Source organism: Diabrotica virgifera, chromosome 7 (genome assembly GCF_917563875.1).
Source record: "Diabrotica virgifera virgifera chromosome 7, PGI_DIABVI_V3a".
Classification (NCBI taxonomy): Eukaryota; Metazoa; Arthropoda; class Insecta; order Coleoptera; family Chrysomelidae; genus Diabrotica; species Diabrotica virgifera.
In genome coordinates, this window is record NC_065449.1 from 93,574,927 (window position 1) to 93,600,837 (window position 25,911).

A 25,911-nucleotide genomic window follows, 5' to 3' on the forward strand; every position below is an offset into this window, starting at 1 on the left:
TAGGATGCTACCCTGAGGTAGTCCCAAAGATGTGTATCGCAGCGTCTAAACAGCTATAAAAGATTCCGTGGCGATTCGGATACAATGATAATTTTTATAATATGGTGATTCATTGTCACTTCACATTCAATATTGGTCAAAATAGTGTATCGTCACCTTTTTGAAATTATTGTCGGAATAATCTAAATGGGTTTCATATTCCATTTCTATATCGTAGGTGTAATTAAAAGCCTTAATAGTAGACCTGGATCCCGCGTAAGAAAAAACAGTTGATTAATAGCAAGCTGAAAATTTATTAATAGCTTAACGGTGTCTAGTCGGACAAACATTGATGCACGGGAACACTGAAACAGGGGAAGTTTTAACGGTGGAGCATGATAAACGTGTCGTCCTGACAAGTTTATGATGGTGAAAAATAGCAAGTTGTTTTTAAGTTTATTCAATAGCCAACGTTATATAATATATGAAAAAATGTTTGTCCGACAAAAAGGATGGGCATTTTAACGAGTCCGACACGTAGAACATGTCACATCACAGGAACTATGTTGGTGATGAATAGCAGTCTGATTTTTGCATGAGAGTTTAATGAAAGGTTAAAAAAGCAATTGGAAGTTCTGTCGGACAAAATGAATGGGAAATTTTCCTAGTCGGACATTCTAAACATGTAAGATATAGACAAAAATGTTGGTGATAAATAGCAAGCTAATTTTGATTTGTTTATGTACAAATTATATTTTGTAACGCAAAAAGTTATATGTCGGACAAAAAGTTTGGGCAAATCGAAGGAAATAAATAAAAAACATTTTTTCAGAATGACTTAGTCACATATTGATAAAGCTGTTTTAGTTGTATATTATTATGTACATTCACATATTTGCATGTGCATATATATACATGCACACTCCAAAAACAGTGAGGTAAGTATCAATGCATGTATATATTGCAAAACAATTATTTTTTTGGGTGGAGTTTGTTCTAGATATTCTCAAAATGACAATAAAAAATGTCAAAGAACATGTGAAAGCAATCTCTTAGGCTTCTCTAATTAGGCGCATCAGAAAGTACGGAAAATTTTCTACAAAAAACGTTGTATACATTTTTTTCCATACTCAAATCTTAACCCTGTAAACGACATTGAAAAATGTGAAGTCTAAAACTTCGGTGCTTATAAGAATAGACGTAAATATGACACATTATGCTTAGAAGTATGTATTAGAAGGCTGCATTTGTCAGTGTGACACTTTGTGCTATACAAAGTAGTATTTGAAAGTACATGGTCTCTGAGTTTCTGTTTGCCACGTGTGTTGGAAATTAAAATTTATATTAACTATGGAGTGTTTTTGTGTCTATTTTTGAGTGTCAACAGTTTAAATTTTAAGTCGCCAAATCAAAAGTGAAACCATTCAACGGAACATTTTTGAGTAATTTTCGAACATTTTACAAAGTTAGTAAAACACTTGGTCATCAATTCAATGAGGTTCAGTTGCCAGATAATTGTGAAAGTTCTATTGAATATCATTCTTCGTGCTATAATGCTTTGCTTGATTGAAAAAGGGTACCTAAATAAATTATTACTAAAATTGTATAACGTTATTTTTCTCAACTTTCTACAAATGAAATAATAATGTAATTAATATGTCACATGGCAAGAAATAATTTGCTGCCAAAATAAATCGATTAGTTTAAATTTGAAGTTACGATTGCAATTTATTATGAATTATTGTCAAAAGTGACAGTTTTTCTTAAATGGAAATGTATTCATAGACATAAGGGTAGACAGGGAATACAGTGCAAAAAGTCGATAGGTGGTCTATCTATCTCTTTTAACCAAGTGATCCCGCGCATGTGGCAGACAAAGATAGCTAGATCACTCAATCCATAATATAATTTGGCTGATCTACAATAAATGTATTACAGTGAGGTATCTAAATGATGTTGAGATAAATCGAAAGATATCGATTGCAATTGATTGCAGGTACTTTTGACATGAATAATCACCCCTTATTGAAATTTCAAAAATTATTTTTTTAAATTGTCCGACTACAAAATCTACCCCTTATTTTTTTCCGACAACAGTCATTCTTGGTAAGGAATAATTTACTTAATTAAATTTCGTCTTTGTCGGAAAGCTATTTATAACCAGCATTTTTGTCTATATCTTAGCTGTTTAGAATATCCGACTACGAAAACTTCCCATTAATTTTGTCGGACAGAACTTCCAATTGCTTTTTTAACCTTTCATTAAACTCTCATGAAAAAATCAGACTGCTATTCATCACCAACATAATTCCTGTGATGTGACATGTTCTACGTGTCGGACTGGTTAAAATGCCCAACATTTTTGTCGGACAAACATTTTCGCATATATTACATAACGTTGGCTATCGAATAAACTTAAAAACAACTTGCTATTTTTCACAATCATAAACTTGTCAGGACGACACGTTTATCATGCTCCACAATTAAAACTTCCCCTGTTCCAGTGTTCCCGTGCATCAAAGTTTGTCCGACTAGACACCCTTAAGCTATTAACAAATTTTCAGCTTGCTATTAATCAACTTTTCTTTCTTACGCGGGATCCAGGTCTATAGCCTTTGTAAAAAATACCGAAAGTGCATTTGTATGTTTTTGTTATTTGTAGTTTTTTTTAAGGACAAAAAGCGCAAGTTTGAGCCTAGCAAGTGTTCAGATTGCGCCCCTTGGACTTGGCGCCCGGGTGCCTCGCACCCCTTGCACCCCCGGGTTAAGACGGCCCTGGCTGTATAGGACAGCGGGACTGAAGCTGCTCCAAGATCAACTCCTAAAATATAGAATAGACATTGCAGCTATTCAAGAAATGAGATTGACAGGAACCGGCATTATGCAGAAAAAAGAACATGATATCTATTACAGCTGCAACCCGAACCGACATGAGTTCGGAACTGCGTTCCTAGTATCAAAGAAAATAAAAAAATTTATTATTGGTTTTAAAGCCATAAATGATCGTTTATGCATCCTTCGAATAAAAGGAAAATTTTTCAACATATGCCTGATCAATGCGCACGCGCCAACCGAGGAAAAAGACGAAGAAATTAAAGATTTATTCTACGAAGACCTCGAAAGAGCATATGATAACTGTGCCAAAAACGACATTAAAATAATCATTGGAGATATGAATGCCCAGATAGGAAAGGAGATATTATGCTACCAAGATTATATTGGTAAACACAGTCTTCACGACGTTACTAATGACAATGGATTAAGACTTATTAGTATGGCAGCTTCCAAAGACTTAATTGTGGGAAGTACATGTTTTAATCGTAAGAATATCCATAAAGCAACTTGGATATCACCAAATGGACACACCACAAATCAAATTGACCATGTTATAATTGACAGAAGGCATTTTACAAACCTAATGGACGTCAGAAGTTACAGAGGCGCAAATATTGACTCAGACCATTTATCATGGTAGGTGCCAAGTTACGACAAAGAATTTCCAATGCCAAGAAAGAAAGGGGCACTAGACAAGTAAAATATAATTTACATATGCTAAAAAATGAAAACATAGAGAAACAGTTCCAGTCGCATATAAAAGAAACCCTAGAACACACCTGGGCAGTCGACCAGTCAAGCACGGAAATGTGGAACAACTGCAAGGAGGCTCTGAAATTAGCAGCCGAAAGCACATTAGGAATATCCCGAACCCAAGAAAGAAACGACTGGTTCGACCAAGACTGCAAAAAAATAACAGATGAGAAGAACGAGGCATTTAGGACCATGCAACAACGGAAAACTAGGACAACAATAGATAGATACAAAAACTTAAGGAGAGAGGAAAAACGCATACACCGAAAAAAGAAACGAGACTCGGAAAATGACATATTAGAACGGCTCGAAAGCCATATGAGTCACGGAGAAACAAGAAAGTTCTATCATCAAATAAATATTATTAGAAATTTATATTATATCTTTTATATCTTTTTTTATAGTATTATATCTTTTTTCTTTGTTCGCCAGGATTGGAAGCGAACGGTTGTGTGTTTTGATTTGTTTCTTGTGTTTTGTTATTTGTTTTGATTGTTGTGTTGTGAATACTAGCTGTAAGTGTTTACATTTTATTACTTTCATCACATCGACTAACTTTCAACGACCTAGTTAAAATTTTGTATATTCAACCTACCTTGACACCATGGCGTACAATAATAATTGTGAAATTTGCTTAGCTGAATTTTCCCAAAACGAAAAATATATTTTACGTTGCCATGGGGATTGCAAACGGTATTTTTGCCTCAAATGTTCTACTCTCAACAAAACAACGGCAAAAACTCTACTGGACCCAAAAAATTGTCATTTAAGATTCTTATGTTCAGTATCGTGATAGACTTCATAGGTACCGGACGTATTTCTATCAACAAAACCAGTGATAATTACCGATATCGGCTATTAATTATTTAATTTTTACTTTGTAAACTAGTTTAAACTCTTTTTGCGATAAAGTGTACGGAGTGTAAATAGCTCCCCCTAAATGGGGGAAGCTGTAAATATAAAGACGCCGTTAGGTGAAACGATTAACCAGACAGTGAGTGTAAATAACTCTAAAAGTGATGCGAATTATGAATCGGTCCCCGTACAAGAGATGGATACCACTGCTTGTTCTGTAGCAACAGCTGGAACCAGTCGTCAGCTCATTAGTGATAATGAAAAGGATATTCATAAACAAAACAAAATACCTAAACTTTTTAACCTAAGGAATGGAGATAAGTATAATTTGAATAATATTTGTGTTTATATCGAACGGAAAAATATTCAAAATGCAGGTCGGTTGCATCCTTTATGTGTGGCAGATATTTTGCATAAGAAATTGAACGTTAAGAATATTATTCAAATTCGAAGCGTTGGAAAAAATAGAATAAAAGTTTGTCTAAAAACATGTTCTGATGCCAATGCTTTGGTAAACAATCCTCTTTTATCAGAAAATGATCTTGTAGCGTTTATACCAAATCATTTATTGGAAATTAAGGGTTTGATAAGAGATGTTGATACTCAATACGATACGAAATATATTTTAGATAACATAACATCTTCCGCAACAGTAGTTGATGTTAAACGTACACATCGTAGAATAGAAAAGGATGGTGATATACAGTATGTCCCCAAAAAAACCGTCATTGTAACCTTTGAAGGGAATATTTTACCCAATTATATTTCAATAAATAGTGTTTATTTTTCGGTAGAGCGGTTTTTCAGCAGAATTACTCAATGTTTCCGGTGTCTGCTTTTTGGACACATTTCCGGGAACTGTAAAAGGGTTGAGGAATTGTGCATTAAATGTAGTAACGTAAAAGGCGAAAATCACGTTTGTAACGATTCAGAAATTCGCTGTATATATTGCAAAACTAATGACCATGTTTCCATTTCAAGAAAATGTCCGCATTATGAGAAACAACGTAAAATTAAGAATATTATGGTTGTGGAGAATATTTCCTTTATTGAAGCAAGAGAAAAATATGAAATGTCTTATTCGGGAATATCTGTTAAAAATAGTTTTTCTATTTTGTCCAACGAAAATTTTCCGCCTTTACCAGCAGTTGAATCCAGGTCTGGAAATTCTAACTCCTTTTTACACTCCAATTTTAAGAAAAATAGCAATTATGTTTTGCCCACACATCCTACACGTAGTCCTACCGGCAACAGCAATAAAAAACGTCGAATTTCTAATGACACTCCTCCTCCACAACCGATGTTCCCTTTTCAGTTTGGCCCTAATCAACCACTGCCTCGAAATAATAATCCACCAACTTATCAAGATTTAAATAATAAAAACATTGTAAAGTCAATTGCAGATTGTATAGTTGATTTTTTAAAAAGTATTCATACTATTGAAGATATAAAAAATTTAAATAATGATTTAATTCAAACAAGAATAAATAAAGTGTTGGAGGACACATGTAAAAAGTAACCTTCACTCCATTACTAAAGACATTAAATATTTGTCAGTGGAACGCACGTTCTGCTGTTTCCAATAAAAATAGTTTAATGCATTATCTTGTAAATAATAATATTGATGTGGCAATAATAAGTGAAACATGGTTTAAACCCAACAAAGTATACAGTTTTGTAGGTTATAATGTAATTCGTAAGGATAGACAAGATGGTTTTTCTGGAGTTTGCATTTTGGTCAAAAAATCGATTTCACACCTAGAATTAAGCATAGTTTCCAATTTTAATGTCGACCTTCTTGTTTGTGGTATTAATATTAAATTCAACAATAAAATTTTAAGTATAGTTTCCGTTTATAGGGCACCGGACATTAAAACCAACACGACTGATTGGGTAAATATTTTTTCGCAATTTTCAACTCCATGTATTATTGGTGGGGATTTTAACGCGCATCATTCTACCTGGGGATCGCATAAAAACGATTCTATTGGTAAACAACTCATCGAAGCATGTAATAATTGTGATTTTGTAGTTATGAATACGGGCGAACCTACGTGCATTACCCGGCCAGGCTGCAATGTTTCTATGATAGATGTTACCTTTTGCTCCTCGGATGTAGCTAGTGATATAGATTGGGCAGTTTACTCTGACACACTAGGATCGAATCATTTTATGATAAAAATAACTCTTGCAATGCAACAAATTCCGCAGGATATCACAGTTCCGCGATATAGATGGAACCTAAAAGGAGCTAATTGGGAGCAATATAAAGAGATTGTGGAAGACTATTTTTATAATTTTACTGATGCAGAATATCCAACCACCAAAGAAAAATATGCATTCTTAATCAATTGTATAAATAATGCAGCACAAAGAACTTTAAGAGAATACAGACCATTTAAGTGCAAAAATCGAACACCTTCACCTTGGTGGGATGCAGAATGTGACAACATAATTTCTGAAAGAAAACATTTACTGCGAGTATACAAAGAAACCCCCACAGAAGATAATTTTCTTGCTTACCAAAAATGTATGGCACTTACTAAACGAACATTAAAAGAAAAAGCTAAAAAAAGTTGGATTGAATGGTGTTCCAATCTCAACAAAAATACTCCAGCGAGCATGATATGGAAACAAGCAAAAAAAATGAATCGTAAAGCAATAAACCTGGGTAAGCCACATAATGATGATTTAATAGATGAGTTTTTTAATCATGTAGCTCCCCAGACTGTTCCTTCCACTGTAAATATCGAACAAACGTTCTTAGATAAAAATCATTTTTTGGCAAAAAAATTTCACATTAATGAACTAAATTATGCTTTAATAAATAAAAAATGTACTGCCCCGGGTTTTGATCAAATAAAGTATCCAATGTTAGAGAACCTACCAATTATAGCAAAAAGGTTTCTTCTACAAATTTTTGATGAGATGCTTGCAGGTGAATGCATTGAAGACTTTAGAAAAATTATAATCACACCGATTCCTAAACAAGGTAAAGACCCTAATTTGGCCCATTCGTATAGACCGATTTCTCTGCTATCATGTGTGCAAAAAACTTTCGAACGTATGCTAAAACATAGGCTAGAATGGTGGCTACATAAAAAAGACCTGCTTACGCCCTATCAATTTGCATACAAAAGAGGAGTGGGTACGCTAGATGCACTTACAACCTTAGTAACAAATATTCAAAATAATTTCTCTAGAAATAACTATCTTCCAACAATTTTTATTGATATTGAGAAAGCATATGACACCTTAAGCTTAAATATTTTGAGTAAAAAAATGATTATTGATTTTAAAATTCCTAAGGCAATAGTATATGCTATTGTCGGATTATATTCAGAAAGACATGTTTATGTCAGGGATTTTAACAACCATTTATTAGGCCCAAGATATGTTTTTACAGGGATTCCACAAGGAGCTGTCTTAAGTCCTTTGCTTCTCAATTTATACACAGCTGACCTACATAAATTAAAGTTGGAAAAATATCCTTTTAAGATTATCCAATATGCAGATGACTTCAGCATATACTGCGAAACAAAGAAGAGAGATGAAGCTTTTGGATTTTTAATGGATACTTACAATGTTGTAGAAATATGGTTGGAAGAAAATCACCTTCAACTGTCGACCACAAAATCAGTAATGACCATTTTCAGTAGACATAATATTCCCAATATAGAAACATTCATAGTAAAACAGCGAGAAATTCCTTTTAAAAAGGTAGTTAAATATTTGGGCATTATACTGGATCACAAACTCACATGGAAATTTCACATAGAATATATGTTAAATAGATGTGAAAAAGGCCTAAACTTTCTGAAAATGACAACTAAAACTTGGTGGGGAACAGATGTTCAGACTTCCTTACTTTTTTATAGGACGTACATTCGCTCTATCGTAGATTATGGATGTTGGTTATATGGATCTGCCAGCAAGAACTTACTAAGCAAATTAAACATATTTATAAACCAGTGTCTGCGGATCTGTATTGGAGCCATGAAGACAACTCCTATTGAGCCCCTTTATGTTGAAGCACTTGAGCCTCCAATTTCTCTTAGAAGACATTTCCTGGCCGAAAAATTTTTACTGAAAATTAAACACCAGAACACTTTCCTTTATACCGAATTAATAAATTTAAACAATTATGATTTAACGAATAAATATTGGATGAAGAAAAACTCTCCAACCCTATGTGAAGCTCTTAGAGAAAACACAGTTTCTGCTGATGAAGCTATTAACTTAAAATCACACACAGATACAAATGATTTTGAAACATTTTTTTATGACGTTAAATTTATTAAACCAAATTAAGTAAACACTGGAAGAGCAAATAACAACATTATAACAAGCATCTTATCCAATTGGGATTACCACAGTACTATCTACACGGATGCCTCCAAATCAGGAGACGGTACAGGATGTGCCTTTTACATCCCCATGGGAAAGGTAGAAAAAATGTTCAAATTAAAAGCAAATATTTCCATATTTAGTGCGGAAGCAATTGCCATATATCAAGCCCTAGTTTTTGTTTCTAACAGGGAATCCTCCGTTATTATTGTTACAGATGCGATGTCAGTTCTCACAGCTATTAACCAACCTACTTTTCCAAGCACATACTCCAATCCCTATATAATATTAATTAAAAAATTGGTGAAACAATTTAAAGAAAATAAAAAAAATGTGATATTTATATGGGCAAAAGCACACAGTGGGATTAAACATAATGAGCATGTGGACCATTTAGCCAAATTAAGTATTTATTCAGGGGAAACCACAGAATATCTACCAAGTATTTCTGATTTGGTTGCCACACGTAAGGCAGCCTTGAAACATAAATGGAGTGACCTATGGTCTGAGTTTTGCTTTACCAACCCAAATAGATACACTTCTTTACACACAACTGTCCCTGTTTCACATTGGCATAGAACCTATAATGTCCCTAGGCGTTATATAACAACGATATCTAGGCTAAAATTTGGACATGCTTGCTTTCCTGCTCATCTTGCAAGAATTCATGTGGTTGAGAGTAAAAACTGTGTGGAATGTGGAGTAGAAGGTGACCTAGATCATGTAATTTTTGGTTGTGCCAAAAATAATCTGGAATCCACCTTATTATATAATAATATAGTTCACATTACCGGTAAATCTCCGTTTAACGTTTTATCTGCTCTAGCGACTCAAAACAGATTAATTTACGACTGCATAATCGATTTTTTGGCCAAATGTAATATTTTTCTTTAGTTATAAAAAAAAAATAATAATAATAATTTGTTTTTACTGTTTACCTTTGTTTTCTCTCCTTTATATGTTTAATCCTATTTACCGTGGCCTAGTTTTCCTGTATATGTTTTATATTATAATGTCCTGATGGGCCCCTGGACGTGAAGCGTGTGACCCTTGTTAATGTGTATGTATATATATAAAATTTTCTCTTCTTTTCACTAATTGTTGTATTGATTTCCAACTTTAAATTTATCTATTCTAGTCTATATTTAATTGAAAATAATTCATAAACTTTTTACTGCTCCTAATGAGATTAAAAAAAAACATGTAACTGGCTGTATGGCAAACTGCCAAAGCCATAAAAAAAAAAAAAAAAAAAAAAAGATTCTTATGTTCTTTATGTGAGTCTCCTAGCCTCAGATATTTAAATGAAAAAATAAACGATTTATCAAAAAATCAAATACCACAAGAGAATTTTGACGCCTTAATTCATGTGACAAAAAAACTCAATGATAATTTGCCAATTTTCATCGAGACATATGATTTATTAACCAAAAATGACGGCAAATTAGACCATCTGACAAAAAAAAATTGACGAGATCCATAAATTAAATAACCTGCTAAATCCTGAATATCTTTTAAAATCGATGAGGCAGATGAATCAAGATATCTTCAATATATCGTCAGTTTTTTTCGGCTGTTCCACTGACACAATTAAAGTCCAAGTCCAAGATTCAAATTCATCTGAGATCAAATTGGGATTAGAGAGGCTCTCTTCAAACATAAGTGAAATATCAAATCAAATGAGTAACCTTTCAAACAAACTACCTGCTATACCAACGAAGAAAGAGGTAGTGAAGAGAAACATAGTATATGCCACTACAGGTACCCAAACTGAAGACACTCATTTCGAAGCAGGTCCAGTCAAAAAATCAAAAATTGCAGAAGATAGATGTCACTTTGTCGTTATTAGCAACTTAACCCCAATTTACACCCCTATTCAAGTAGTTCACTACATTAAAGAGAAGCTAGATATTAAGGAATATATTCGATGTTACGCCCTACTTCAAGACGCCAACACAGCAACTGGTTCCTCATTCAAAATAGGCATAAAATCAAAAACGTCCATCGACTTATTATTTAATAAGGAAATTTGGCCACCTGGTGTCAACATTAAATGGTCCACAGAATCATCATACTCTGAACCAAAGACTTCATCTGAACAAAATATGAATCCGAAGTACATCAGAAGCCCGGTTAGCTTGGAAAATCCAATTACCATTCCAAGCAACAACAAAAATGAAGTTGAAAACACAAATATATTTACAGACAAGCAGGCCATCACAGTTTGCAAATCTAAAGAGCCTTTCCGTTCCCATATCAATTTTATTAAGAAAGATACTTTGGAACCATCCATAAATTTGGATCCTTTAACACCACCAAGAGTTAGACTAACTAATAACTCGAACAGTCGATACCTTCTTGCAAGATTAAGGGAACCGGATATCTTAAAAGCAATTAAACTACATCTTGCTTTTCTTCACGAACAGCCTTCTTCTGTATTTTATGATGGATACACCAACACCAGCGTGAAACTCTTTTTTGGCTTCCGAAGGACTACCTACTACGACCGAAGAACTACGAAAAGTTCTTCTAGAATTTACCCATGCCTACGGAATTGGTCCAGCTGAAGTGGAAGCTGATCTTGCCGCTTATAGGTCCTACCTCAGTTCGGAAAGAATTATACACCTACAAACGTCAAGGGAATGCCACCGAAGCTATTATTCCACTGGCTCTCCAAAGCGAAATTTTTAAACATCACGACGTGTTCTGAGGGACTAGAAACCTCAAATTATTTTAGTGATGACAACTTTGGCATGGTTCTGATTAATATTCGTTCTATAAGAAATAAAACTGATGAATTATTTTTGTTTCTGGAGGAATTAGGATTTCCCCCGATAGTTGCGGTTACAGAGCACTGGCTTGAAGTCAACGAGCCTTTTTTTGTAGAAAAATATACCACAATTGCCAGGTATGATCGCCCAAGTTCGGCTCATGGAGGCACCCTAATTATCTCTAGAAATAATGATTTTTCTCCGGTAACAAAATACGACTTTTTGTTAAGTGAATCCGTCTTTGAGTTTTCCTTAGTTTATAATAAAAATCTTAGTCTTTACATTATTTGCATTTATAGATCACCTGACTCTGCCGTGGAACTATTTTTTCAGAACCTGCTAAATTTGTAAGATGACCTGCCTCATAAAAGCAGAAAAATTCTATGCGGTGACTTCAACATTAATTATGCTGCTGCTTGTGCTACCCAAGTATCCCTGGTCAACATATTTGAATCGTATGGTCTCTCAATGCACGTTAATTCTCCTACAAGGATTACAAAAACTACATCTACCATAATCGATTATATTGTCTCAGATTTCTCATCCCTTGATGTCTGCTCTAAAGTTATTAATGCGGGACTATCTGATCATGAAGCAGTGTATACGAAGTTTAACATCTTCAACAAACCCTCCTCAAAACCCAGACGTTTAGGTAGGATTTTTTCCGCCCAGAATTTTCGTAAATTCCAAAATTTATGCTTAACTTCTGAGTGGCAGTTTCCTTCTATGGTCGTGGACTATAATTTCAGTGTTTTTCTAGATAAGCTTATCCGCATCTTCAATAAAGCTTTTCCTTGAATTCCTATTAAGCCAAAACATCGAAAACCTTGGGTTACGAAAGGTATCCGCATATCAGCCAAGAATATGCGTTCACTTCTATACATCAAGAAATTTACTACCAATGTTTCTGTCACTGAATATATCACGAAGTACAGGACAACTTATCTAAAACTTGTCAAATCAGCTAAAAAAGCCTATTATCAAAATCGTCTGGGAAGCTCTAAAAGTGTTGCAAAAGAAACCTGGTCTATAATAAACGATCTTCGAAATAAAACTCACACAGCTCAATCATTTTCCCTTCCAAATCCTGAGAGTCTAAACGATTACTTCGTTAAGAGGAAACAGTAGCGATCAACAGGTAGCAAAAACGCGTTCCAAGATTGCGGCTGTAATTTTAAATATTTTTTCGAGATATTTGGCACACGTATTCGTAATATAATAAAGAATGGCGGTACAGAGCCCAATTTGAAAAATATATTAATATGTGGAAATTACTCTGTAATTAAATACAATATTAAAAAAACGAGCCTGTACCGCCATTAATAAGAACAAAAAAATACACTTTCTTCAAATAAACTTTTTTATCCGATGCCTAGATTTTGTGTCATTTTGGAACTACTAAAATTTTTTATTTCATTAGTAGTTCCAAAATGACACAAAATCTAGGCATCGGATAAAAAAGTTTATTTGAAGAAAGTGTATTTTTTGGTTCTTCTTAATGGCGGTACAGGGTCGTTTTTTTAATATTGCATTTAATTACAGAGTAATTTCCACATATTAATATATTTTTCAAATTGGGCTCTGTACCGCCATTCTTTATTATATTACGAATACGTGTGCCAAATATCTCGAAAAAATATTCAAAATTACAGCCACAAACTTGAAACGCGTTTTCGCTACCTGTTGATCGCTACTGTTTCACCTTAATGTCAGTAAAAATATAACATCAACTATTTTGCCGCAAAAAGATCCCATTTCCTATCTCCCTAATTCAAGAAAGGTCTCGAATTCATTCTTTTTAAAACCAGTCGATAACTCTGAACTGACCCAAACAATCAATAGTATCAAAAGCAAATCATCCTGTAGTACTGATGGACTATCTATAAAAATTTTCTCTAATCTCACAGAAAATGTGTTGGAAATCCTCGTCTCACTTATTAATGATTCCTTCGAAAAAGGTCAATTTCCAGAGTGCCTAAAGACAGCCATTATTATATTCCTCTTCATAACGGTGGCGAAAAATCTAATGCCTGCAACTATAGACCTATTGCCTTACTACCGGTACTCTCCAAAATTATTGAGAGACTCATTAAAACTCGACTTATGTCTTTTATCGTTGATAACAACATTTTATCTCAAAATCAATTCGGCTTTTTAACTAATAAATGTACCACTGATGCCATGTTTTCTGTACTACATGAGGTTTATCAAGCACTAAACAATAATTTTTATACTGCCACTGTTTTCTGTGACTATGCCAAAGCTTTTGATTGTGTAAATCACGACATCTTGATTAAAAAACTAAATTTCTATGGAATTAGAGGTATTTCTTTGAATTGGTTCCAATCTTACTTGAATAATAGGAAACAACTAGTTAGAGCAAATGATACTGACTCTAGTCTCAAAAACATTGTATGTGGAGTACCGCAAGGTTCAGTATTGGGTCCTCTTCTGTTCCTTATCTTTATAAATGACATCACTAATTTAAAAATCGATGGGAAAATTTTTCTTTTTGCTGATGATACCAGTATCACTTGGAGCAACTCAACTATAGCATCTCTTCATGAAACTATAACTTCGGATCTACTGACGATAAAGACCTGGTCTGACTCTAATTTACTCTCTTTTAATGTAGATAAAACAGTAGCATTATCCTATAAAGGAGCTCTTCAACCGTTGCCTCTTAATAACAGTCAGATCAGTACCGTTGATTCTGTAAAATTTCTTGGTATTTTTTAGACAGCAACCTCAAATGGTCCCTTCATATCGATTCGTTAAGTAAGAAACTCGCCTCAGCTTGCTTTGCAATAAGATCTGTCTCAAGGGAACTCAATTTAGCATCTTCTAAAATAACATATTTTTCATTATTCGAGTCTCATCTTCGGTATGGTCTTCCTTTTTGGGGTTCTAGTACAGCTGCTCAATTTGATGTTATTTTTAAATTGCAAAAAAGAGCAATAAGGTATTTGTTTGGCCTCAGAAGATCTACGCATTGCAGAAGTTACTTCAGGAATCACGGAATTTTAACACTTCCATCTTTATATATTCTAGAAACGGTTTGTTTAATTCGTAAACACCTTCATGCCTTTCCAGCAAGGCCCAATCATCTTTACTCCACCAGAAATTCAATCTTTGATTATTTATTTACCGATCCCATGCACTGAGTTAGTAAAGAAATCTATATTATATTTCGCAAAAAAACTTTACAACCATCTGCCTTTACAACTTAAATCTGCAACATCTTTCCCAAAATTCCGTAAACTGACAAAAGCCTATCTATCTGAAAGACCATATTATTCAATAGAAGAATTTCTTAATAAATAACTAAGAAAATTGGGTTTCATACGCAGTAGCTTAAACTGTCAATTCCTAATGTTGTATTTTAGTTGTTGTAAGTATGTTTAACTTTCAATTTGCAATGTATATAAATTTTGCAATTAATTGTTTTTGTCTTTGGTTTTATATTTTATTTACTGTATATTGACGATTTATCTAATTTTATTGAATTGTAGTTGTTATTTGTTATTTCTTGTTGATATTATTTTTCTTTTGACTGTATGTAAGCTTTGTCCATAAAATTGTAAAAATTTTCAGTGACAATAAAGCATATTTCTATTCTATTTCTATTCTATTCTAGAAAAGAATTCAAACCGAGAATCAACTATTGTAATGATAAGGAAGGTAACTTACTTACCAACAAAGAGGATATCCTGTTACGATGGGTAGAGCACTTTCGAGAGTTACTGGAAGGGGAACCTACTAACAATATAGAGCTGGAATACCGAAATGAGGAACTCGTGGAACCCCCCTCGGTAGAAGAAGTGAAAATATCTATAGAAAAACTAAGAAACCACAAATCCCCAGGCAGAGATGGCATCCCAGCAGAGTTATTTAAGCACGGTGGAGAGCAGCTCACCAAGGTGATGCGAGAAATTGTTTGTAAAATTTGGTCTGAGGAGCAAATGCCTGAAAAATGGAGCTTAGGCTTAATATGCCCGTTACACAAAAAGGGAAACCAACTGGAATGCAATAATTACCGCGGAATAACTCTCCTAAATACAGCATACAAGATATTGTCAAACATTTTGCACGAGAGATTGAAGCCTTATACCGAAACGTTTCTAGGAGAATATCAGGCAGGATTCAGGCGTGGACGTTCAACCATTAACCAGATATTTACACTACGACAGATCCTGGAAAAAGCGCAAGAGTTTAACATAGATATGTACCATATTTTTGTCGATTTTAAAGCTGCTTATAACAGTGTATTAAGACCAACCCAAGCAGCAAGAGTCAGTCGAAGAGACGTCGAATGTATGTCACTACTCGACGTCGAAATACGTCGAAACAACGGTCGGTTCAACGTGAATTCGACGGCACAATGTCATAGTTGAAACGACGTCGACTTATGACGTCTAATCGACGACGAGATATACCTCACTGATAACGTTATATAGACGTACAATAGACGTTGGAAGTTATTTATCGCAGGTATAGTTTCTTTGAATGGCAGCTTTCAGTCGTCAATTGGATGTACATGCACTTCATTTTTAGCATTTTCAAGTTAAAAAATAAACAGGGCATGTGTCTTCCGATTAGCAACTGCTGCTCTAACAAACGTAACCTGTGTCAAATAGTAAAGAAATCAAAAACTCTGTCAAAACTTTTATTATATAAAATACAAAAAACTTTGTAAAATGACATATGGATATAAAATACAAGAAACTTTGTAAAGCAAATGGCAGGTAGGGTGGCTAAGATATACCTGGTGACGAGATCAGGTAACAGTGAATAACTTTTTTGTTTATAAACCGATTATTTTGAAATCACATAAATATTCAGCTTTTGGCGGTGCTTCAATTATTACTTCCGGTTTAACCGGAAATGAGATAATTTTTTTGTGACAATTTTGTTCTTCACAAAATTTCAAATCTAGTGATGTATCATACTTGACAATGTATCTTTTTGAAAATCTTGAATCGCATCCCCATGGCTATTTAAAAATATGTAATATTTGAATGGTCATAAATAAGTATTTTTTTTTTTAATAAATATAACTTTTTAATAATAATCTTTTTCATAAAATTTGCAAAATATTGATGTGTAAAACATACTTTTTTAAATAGTCAAAAAATTTAATTCATTAAAAATTTGAACATAATCGAGAATATTTTTATTTTTAAATTTTTTGACTATTTTTAAATAAAGATGTTACATTTTATACATCAACATCTTGCAAATTTTATACTTATCCTTAAAAACTTGTGTTTATATTAAAAAAAAATACTTACGACCATTCGAATATTGGAATTTTTATTTTTGTTTTGTTTTTCAAATATTTTTTTATCGAAATAAAATTTTAAAACAAATATTCGGCAGAACACAAGATAATTATTAATTTTTTTATATGCAAGCTAATTTTTCAAAATAATATGTTTAAATAGTCATGGCGGGATGTGATTCAAAGGAAATGACAACTTTAACAATTAGTCATCAATAATTTAAGGATGCGTTTACGTTAAAAATGGGATGAAAACGAAAAATGCAAACCATTTAAATTCCTTTCATAAATTCTTAACCAAAATACTTCATAGAATACCTATCTTACTTAGTCCATGTTGCAATAAAATATCGTTCTTAAAAATTACTTTGTAAAGATAGTTATTGCGCTTCAGTGAAATATCACCAAATTTCATCAAAGTATTTTTTGACAATGATATTTTAATTCAACATGGAAAAATATGCGAGGTAGGTATTCTATGAAGTATTTTGGTTAAGAATTTATGAAAGTAATTTAACAGTTTACAATTTTGATTTTCCCACCATTTTAAATTTAAATGCACCCTTAAAAACCATATGTTGCCACTTTACAATTTTGACAATATCTGATAGAAGACTTTAATTTATTACTATTTATTTAATTTATTTTAGATTCGAAAAAATAAAAATATACTTTTACATTGCTCATTTCTAAATGTTTGAAAGAATTTAATTTTTTTTCATAAATGGCCAAATGTCCCTCTCAAAAGTATACCCTCCTCCATTAAAAGTAAAATTTATTTTTGTAAAAGTCTGCTGAAGTTTGTTTTTTTCCATAATAATGCTAAAATATTTACTTTATAATAAAGGAAATGATAACCATTTACTGTTGTTGGGTGGATCAAGAGGGAATAACATACATTTTGTAATTATACTGTCGAGATTAAAAAGTTCCATATTTTGAAGTAGTTTACTTACGATGCAAATATTAAGTGATTTTGATTCAAAAGGGTAATTATAGAAAGATTCGTAAGATGTAAACTTTTGACCTATTAAAAAATATTCATTTTTAGCATTAACTATGTTATTAATTTTTATTACACAATATTGGTTGTTTAGACAATAACAGTTGACATTGGAATGTGCTTCTACAGTATACACAATATTATTATATTTAAGCTTATTATACTGTTTAGTAGAATTAAAAGATAAATGTAACAGTGGACCATTAAAATGTTGAATTTCACATTTCTCTGTGACACTATCATTAATTATGATATAGTATTAGCTTCTGTCAGGCGACAAAACAATTGTTCTAATGGTTTATTAGGTGATTTCACTGACTTTTTTATTTCATTTAAATAGTTTTCAAAAGGAAAAGCAGAAATCTGGTCCAATGGACCAAACAACCGAGCTTCTTCACTCAAGTGACACAATACATGAACATTATAAATTAAAAACTCTAATCCATACAGGTCTTTGGAATGGGTTATAAAGCAGTCCAGTAATTTTCTAGGAATATCACAACCAAAATTTGCTAAGTGCCTTTTAGATAACAGGATAGTAACAGAAGAATGCAATAGAAGAAAGTGTTCATACATAGCCTTATCAATATTTTTTAAAACTAGGACTCCTAAATAAAGCAAAAGAGTTCTAAATTCTGTTGCTTTAAAACGAGCTACCTCTGAAAGACTTCGAGGTTTTCTATTGAACTCTGAGACAACAAATTTTCCATAAAAAACTAAGTTTTCTGATATGTTTGTAACATCCCTACCACATAACCGAACACGCAAGTCACCACATATCCATGTGAGAAGAAGTTTTTTCATAACACCTAAGTATAAACAATGCATAGAGTCAATTGGAAATTTTGAAACCAATCCTATATTTAAGACTTCCAAAGGTGAAATTCCAGTATGATGATTCTGATCAGATTTTAGCAAAAATTACTGATCCGATCTCCTTGGTGCCAAAATGTTATTAAAAATCATCCTATGTTTAAAGTAGTCTCCTTCTTCAGTACATTTATCACACCCTGAATAACCGTTGTGCGATTTTATACATTTTATAAAGGCTCGAGCTGGAGCATCACAAATGAAACTATGAACATGTATCCTATATTCTTTATCTTTAAAGGTTAGACCATTCTCCAGTAAAAATTTAAGATCATTAATAAAGTCATTCAAATAATCAGCCAGTGGGCTAGGTTTAGAATTTCCACAAAAAACACCTATAGCGAATGTTTTCACTTTTATACTGCTATTTACAATTAAACCCAAGATAGGCCAAAACTGCACTGAAGAGCTTTTAAAAAGAGGTAAACCATCAATATTAAAAGATATTAGAATATCGTTTGAAATTATTGAATCATTTGTAGAAATATAGAATTTAAGATAATTTTCCAATCCAAAATGAACATAACTGCCTGAAGTTAGTTCTTTTTTTAAGGTAATAGTAGTTGGTGTGTTCAAAAGAGTCTTAGAACTCAGAGGTAATTCTGGATGAACTGGAACTAACACATGAAGAAGATCAGTTACTGTACTATGAGTGACTTTGTTACGAATTGCCCATCTCTTTAGTTCACCATGTAAGTCGTAAGAGTTTTTTTGAAATTTATTGGAGTTACTTGCATTATCTAAACAACTTATTAACTCTAAATCCATTTCAAAGTCAGATTCTATGCTCCTGTCATTTTCAATTTCACTAATATTATTACTATTAATTAAATTTTCAGAACTAACTTTAGAGTTGGTGACATCAGTACTAGAAATTATATTAACGGAATCACTATCTACTACTGTTTTACTAACAAGTGAAGAAGTCTGATTTAAATTACTTCTAGTGACATCAGTACTAGAAATTATATTAACGGTATCACTATGTACTACTGTTTTACTAACAAGGGAAGAAGCCTGATTTAAATTACTATTAAGACCTTCAATCGTATTTTTAAGTTCCTTAGCCACCCTCCTACACATTTGGCGTTCACCTACAGATTCTTTATAAAACCTTTGCATGTTTAATCAAATAAAAAACTAAAATTAAAACAATTCCAAATTAGTAATTTTTCTTGTTACGGTTAGGAGCATGTTTTAACCAGCGCTTAATAGCGTTCTCAACTTCATGAGTTGTAAAGTCAGTTCCTTGTTTTACTGCATCTATAATAAAAATAAAATTCAGTGTATCAAAAAATATACAATATATGGGTTGTTTCATTCAGAAACATAATTACACAATACGGACTAAAACTGTTTGTACTAAAAATGAGTTTTTTCACTCTGCAAATAATATTACAACCCATTCACATAAAATATAATTTCTTAACTTTTCTTTTAAATCTGGGTTTGGAAATTTAAAAAGATTAAGACCAAAAAAGATTAAAAAACAATATACAAGGCAGTTGGAAAGAAAAAACTGGGCAAAATAGATAAAATGCCCTATACCTCAAGTTATTAAAGGAGTACAACCCATTAAATATGAACCTTCTGCAAAACACCTAGGCATGCCCTATCTGTAGTTAAAGTATGTCTATTTTAGAATGAAACACCCCGTATAAACACCTTTCCTTATTTTCTTCACAATCCGTGTTTACAATCGAAGCAAGTTAATAAAAAACAAAAAAATTGAAACCACAAGACTCACCTAGAACCACTTTGTTTAAGCGCAGTTAATTAAATGGTCGCTTATTTGATACTCTGTCATGCCGCCAGTTGTTACCGAAGTAATTAAAATGCTTCGCAATATTATCTGTCAAAAGAGATCTTAATATCCTATTATTCTTCTGGGTAACATCTTTCAGGTTTGAAATTGAGGCGCAGTTTGATTTCTAAAAAAATATAAATTAAAAAAAAGTTATTTTACATTTAGGTGCAACTAATTTCTTTTAATTTATACAAAGAAAGTTTAATAAGGGAATAATTTTCTATTATAAACAAATCAGCAAAAAATTTAAATTTTCTTAATTTCTACAATTGGGTACAAGATGTATACAACTTACAAAAGTGTTGAAGTTCTCTTCTTCTGCCAAACATATTTCTAGTTCTTCCAGGTCTTGTAAGGATTCTATTGGCAATTTTATTTTGAAGTCATCAGGTAAATCTGAATTTTTAAATGGTTTTGATTTCTCCAAAATATTTAGAATTTTTCTGTTCTGTTCCTTAATTGTTAATATATGTTTAAGTAGAACCTTCAATCCTAGAAACAAAACATATTTACAACACATTGAATAAAGTACAGAAGGTTTTCCATTAGTTTTTTGCAATTATTCATTGATACTTATAAGGAATGCATGCTAACATTGTGTACCTATATCGTTGGTTGTACCTATGCCCATAAAAAATTGTAAGTTTGGGTAAAACACAATTTGACCATTTACATTAATAGTATCAGTAATAACTATAAAAATTAGATGATTTGTTACACTATTGGAAGCTTTTTCAAGTCAATTTTTACTGTGTGCTTTAAACCAACAATATTTTTGGCAAATCAATAAGGTAGTGTTGTGCAAAATTACTCCCATAAATAAAAGAACTTACCATTTGTATCCTGAAGACTATTATCAAAATTTAGAGACTCGTTCAGAGTCGGTGTTTGTATTTCAGTTGCTTCTTGCCTACCAAAAGACGATGAAATAAGAAATAATCCAAATATAAACTAATTTAATAAACGAGGAGCCAATGGATGGAAAAAAGCGAACTCCTTGAACACGATGGAAAAACAGGAAAACGTAAACTAACAGAAGACGGCATACACCACCATAACCAACAAAGCCATTTTGTTTGATTTGACATTTGACTGTCAAAAACGTCAATTGTCATCCAAAATACACAGATAGCGGCAAGACTTTTTTTAGCCAATCACTACATAGTATTTCAAAGTAATAATAATTTGATTGGTTAAAAAAATGAACTCGATATTTTGTGGACAGGACCTTTTTCGCCATTATGACAACTCAATGAGAAAGTTTCGCGCAAAATTTGAATTTATTTAATGATAAGTTTTTTGAAGATCGATGAGTGAAATCATTGTTATAGGTACTAATATTAAATTTATAGGTCTAACGATTAAAATAATGTTGTTTTGCTTTGTACCTCTGATGTTTTACTGTGTTTTTACTTTGAACTAAACTTTAGAATTGACGCGCGAAGTATTGGTACATTATAGAGTACCTACGCATTCGTTTGTCTAATGTCTATTTTCAGTTTGATTTATAGATATTTCTATATCAAATAACTATAATATTGATGGTTACTTTCATAACGTCTTTTCAACGTTCATTTTTGGTCGATAAATTCTACCGCCCTACAATCGACGTTAAATCAACGTCTATATTATGATGTCGAAAAGACGTCTACAAATCGACACCTAATCGATGTCGTTTTAAGGTCAATCGACGTCAAGGTCTACAAATGACTTAGTATCGACGTATATTCGACTAACTCTTGCTGCTTGGGAAGTCTCTACAACGCTATGAATGAGTTAGGAATTCCAAAAAAACTCGTATGTATGATAAAAGTAACAATGGCGAAGATGATAGCAGTAAAAATTCAAAACGACTCTTCAACCCCATTTGAAATACATAGGGGGTTAAGGCAGGGAGATGCGCTGGCGTGTCAACTTTTTAATGTAGCATTAGAAAAAGTCGTACGAGACGCTAATATAGATAGTAGGGGAACAATATTCAATAGATCTGTCCAAATTCTAGCATATGCAGATGACGTGGACATTACAACAAGAACCAGAGCGAGAACTGCAGAAATCCTAACCGAGCTAGTAGCAGCAGCAGAACAAATGGGGTTACATATAAATCGAAATAAAACAAAATTCATGGCGACTAACACAAACACAAGAGCTGGAAATGTTGACGCAGATCTAATCATCAATGACCAAAACTTCGAAGCGGTCAAAGAGTTCATATATCTAGGGACATCGGTTAACCCCAATAATAACACATCAGAGGAAATAAAAAGACGAATAATAATTGCAAACAAGTGTTATCATAGTCTATCAAAGTACTTAGCTAACAAACGTCTGTCTCAAAAAACTCGTATAAGGCTGTATAGAACATTGATAGTCCCCGTTCTCACATATGGATCAGAGGCATGGACGCTAACTAAAACAGATGAATCCTCTCTGTCGATTTTTGAAAGAAAGGTGCTACGTAAGATAGATATTCGGAGCGGTCTGTGAGAACGGAATATGGAGGCGTGGATATAACTTTGAACTGCAGAATATCTACAAGCATACGTTTGGTGGAAAAGATATTATCACTATAATTAAGCGAAACCGCCTGCAGTAGGCAGGACATGTAGCCCGGGCCCCTGAATCGAACATGATAAAAAAGATTCTAACAGCGCAACCCGTGGGAATGAGAAGACGGGTTAGACCAAAGCTGAGGTGGATGGACGGGGTAACACAGGATGCCGAGAAGATCGGAGTCGGCAACTGGAAAATGCAAGCAAGGGACAGAACAGAATGGCGTAGAAAGCTTGAGAAGGTCGAGGCCCTCTAAGGGCTGTAGCACCAAGATGATGATGATGATGATGATGATGATGATAATTCATTTAATTTAAAACAAATTAAAAGAAAATGGAGAAATATTATATAAAAATATAAAATTTACTAACGCCAGATTTCATAATAAAATTAATGGACTTTAAATTTAAAGTTGACTTTAACTATAATAAAAATTGAATTGTTAAAATCAACTTTAAATTTTAAGTCCACTTTAACTTTATTATGAAATCGGGCGTAAATGAAATTTTATAGGTGGCACATTTTTTCTGGCGCGCAGTTTATATCATAACAAAAGAAACCAAATTTCACTAGCTGCAATATTTTAATCTGATTGTTTAAAAATGCGTACTACCGTTGATTGAATACACGAAGTATTCGTGTATTCAATCAACGGTACTATAAAATAATACAATACAAAATGCGTAAATATTAATCATAAACACCTTTCCCTAAATATTTATATTAGATACGTAAATGACACGCACGGGCATGCTCGTTCAACTGTTCAACACGCGGTAAAACGTTACTTCCTTTTTTACGTGGTGTTTTTGATTTTAATATTAAATTTTAAAATATAAGCAAGGTCTTCAAGGAAAAAATGCATTATTAGTAAATATGACGTCTTCAACATTTGACTGTAAACAGAATATTTTCTTACAGGTATTTATATCTCTAGAATTAATTTTCTTGAAACATACAACTCACAAAAATTAAAATTTCTGCAAAGTTCACCATTTTGAATCGGAAGTGTCTACGCGGTCGATCGGTATGAAAATATCTGGTTTGAATTAACTTATGAATTTCAACAAACGTTCAAAATCATTTTTATCTATCACTTAGGTATAGTTGAAAACAAACTTGATAAAAGTTGTAGCAATTATTTATTTATGACAGAGAAAAATGTACGTTTCAACAAAAATTTTTATTTTTTATATTTATATCGAATTAGTCCAGAAGTATTTTGTTAAACTTACGTTGACGATAAACACAGCGAATGAATATATTAAATAATGAAATTTTGCTTTTCTTTTTTTACTATTACTATTAGTCATTCGCGTAAAATAGTATATTATTCAACGAGCATGTAATGATGGCTATTACTCACGATGATGAAGTTTGCGACACGAGCCGTAGGCGAGTGCTAAATGCTATTTACCCCTAGTACGTGGCTGAATAATTGGTTGCCTACTATTACTAAATTCTTATTTATTGTAAAAATACAACTAGAAATAGTCAATATAAGTTCTATTCGTTTCCGAAAAATTATAAGCTTAAATTTGTACCTACTGTCAGTGAATCTAATAAATAGGAAATGGCTGTTGTCGGTGGACGTATTTCATATAATATATAGTTATAATGTATATTTACATTTATCTATATATAATATAATAATATAACTATACATAATATGTTATAACATATTTAACACAATATAACTTGAAAAACAAACACAATATTAGTTATAAATTCCAATTAACATAAACAAAATGCGCTAATGTCACTGTCACTAAATTAAATGATAAACGTCAAAATTTTTAATAAACTATATATAAACGTAAAAAATATACTGACATTGTTACAGTTAAAATTCCTTTAAAAATTTTTCGAAGTTAATTATTGGTATAAATTACAATAATTATTGTATTAAATAAACAAGTTTAAGTAATTTTATTTGCAGTGTATATGCGATTAATATTAAAAGTGGCATGCGCCACTTGAATCTAACTTCAGCCCGTGAGTAATGACCCGTGAGTAACTTCAGCCCGTGAGTAATGAATTATTACTCACGGGTACAGTAATGGGTGCTATTATCTATGAAAAAATAGACGGTCGTAGAAAAACATTAGTTAGGATATTACACACTTCTAACAGGTTGTCATTGTCAGACCAATATCTTTATTGGTGTGTCATTTTTACAATAGTTCAATTTTTATTTCAATTTTATAGTATCCAGTTCATTTCTTGATTAGTCCAGTCGGGATAGCATTTGATCTTGCATAGCGAGCTGCCTCAAATTTTATCATTCTAATATTTAGGGGGGTCAATTGTAGTATAAATTTATAATCTCGACTGAATTCCGCCGCTGCGTTAGCAGCCATCTTGATCTTAAAGGAGCCGTTGTTGCTCAATATCTCCGCCATTTTCAAGTCTTCGACAAAAATAGTAGGAACTGAAATTATAACAAATGCTATTTTCTTTTTACAGTTTTTTTCATCCGGTCATTTGAGTTAAGCCGATTTTGAAAATAGCGGAGATATTGAAAAGAAAACTTAGTTTTGAGACAAAAATCCTCAGAAGAATCTTTGGACCTTATGACGACCCTAATAGCAACCAATACCGAATGAGAACAAATGCTGAGGTCAAGCAGATGTATAGGGCGAGTGACATAGTCCAAGAAATTAAATCTCAGCGTCTAAGGGCCGGTTGTTCGAACGCTAATCAACAATGATCACTATCAAATATTTAATTACTGTCACCAAAACTGTCAATGTCAACTTTTATTGGGTTGCTGAAAACATAATTGATTATAATTATGAGATTAGGTAATCAATTAACATAACAATTATTAACATAATTAATTAAGTAATTTCATAAT

The 25,911-nt window shown here is 32.6% G+C and overlaps 2 protein-coding genes across 2 annotated transcripts in view; one reads left to right on the forward strand and one right to left on the reverse strand.

Moving 5' to 3' along the window:
* Positions 1-16,192: 16,192 nt before the first annotated feature.
* Positions 16,193-21,569, reverse strand: LOC126887956 (uncharacterized). Its single transcript, XM_050655910.1, has 4 exons — positions 21,335-21,569; positions 20,797-20,993; positions 20,442-20,625; positions 16,193-19,957 (listed from the first exon to the last, which is right to left on the reverse strand). The coding sequence occupies exon 4, from the start codon at positions 19,814-19,816 to the stop codon at positions 18,746-18,748; it is 1,071 nt and encodes a 356-aa protein (XP_050511867.1). The 5' UTR covers positions 19,817-19,957; positions 20,442-20,625; positions 20,797-20,993; positions 21,335-21,569; the 3' UTR covers positions 16,193-18,745.
* Positions 21,570-23,806: 2,237 nt separating this feature from the next.
* Positions 23,807-25,911, forward strand: part of LOC114327501 (tubulin monoglutamylase TTLL4) — a 158,345-nt gene continuing 156,240 nt past the window's right edge. The window contains exon 1 of the mRNA XM_028276140.2: positions 23,807-23,975. The gene's annotated coding sequence lies outside the window, so the exon portion shown is untranslated. The remainder of the gene's footprint in view (positions 23,976-25,911) is intronic.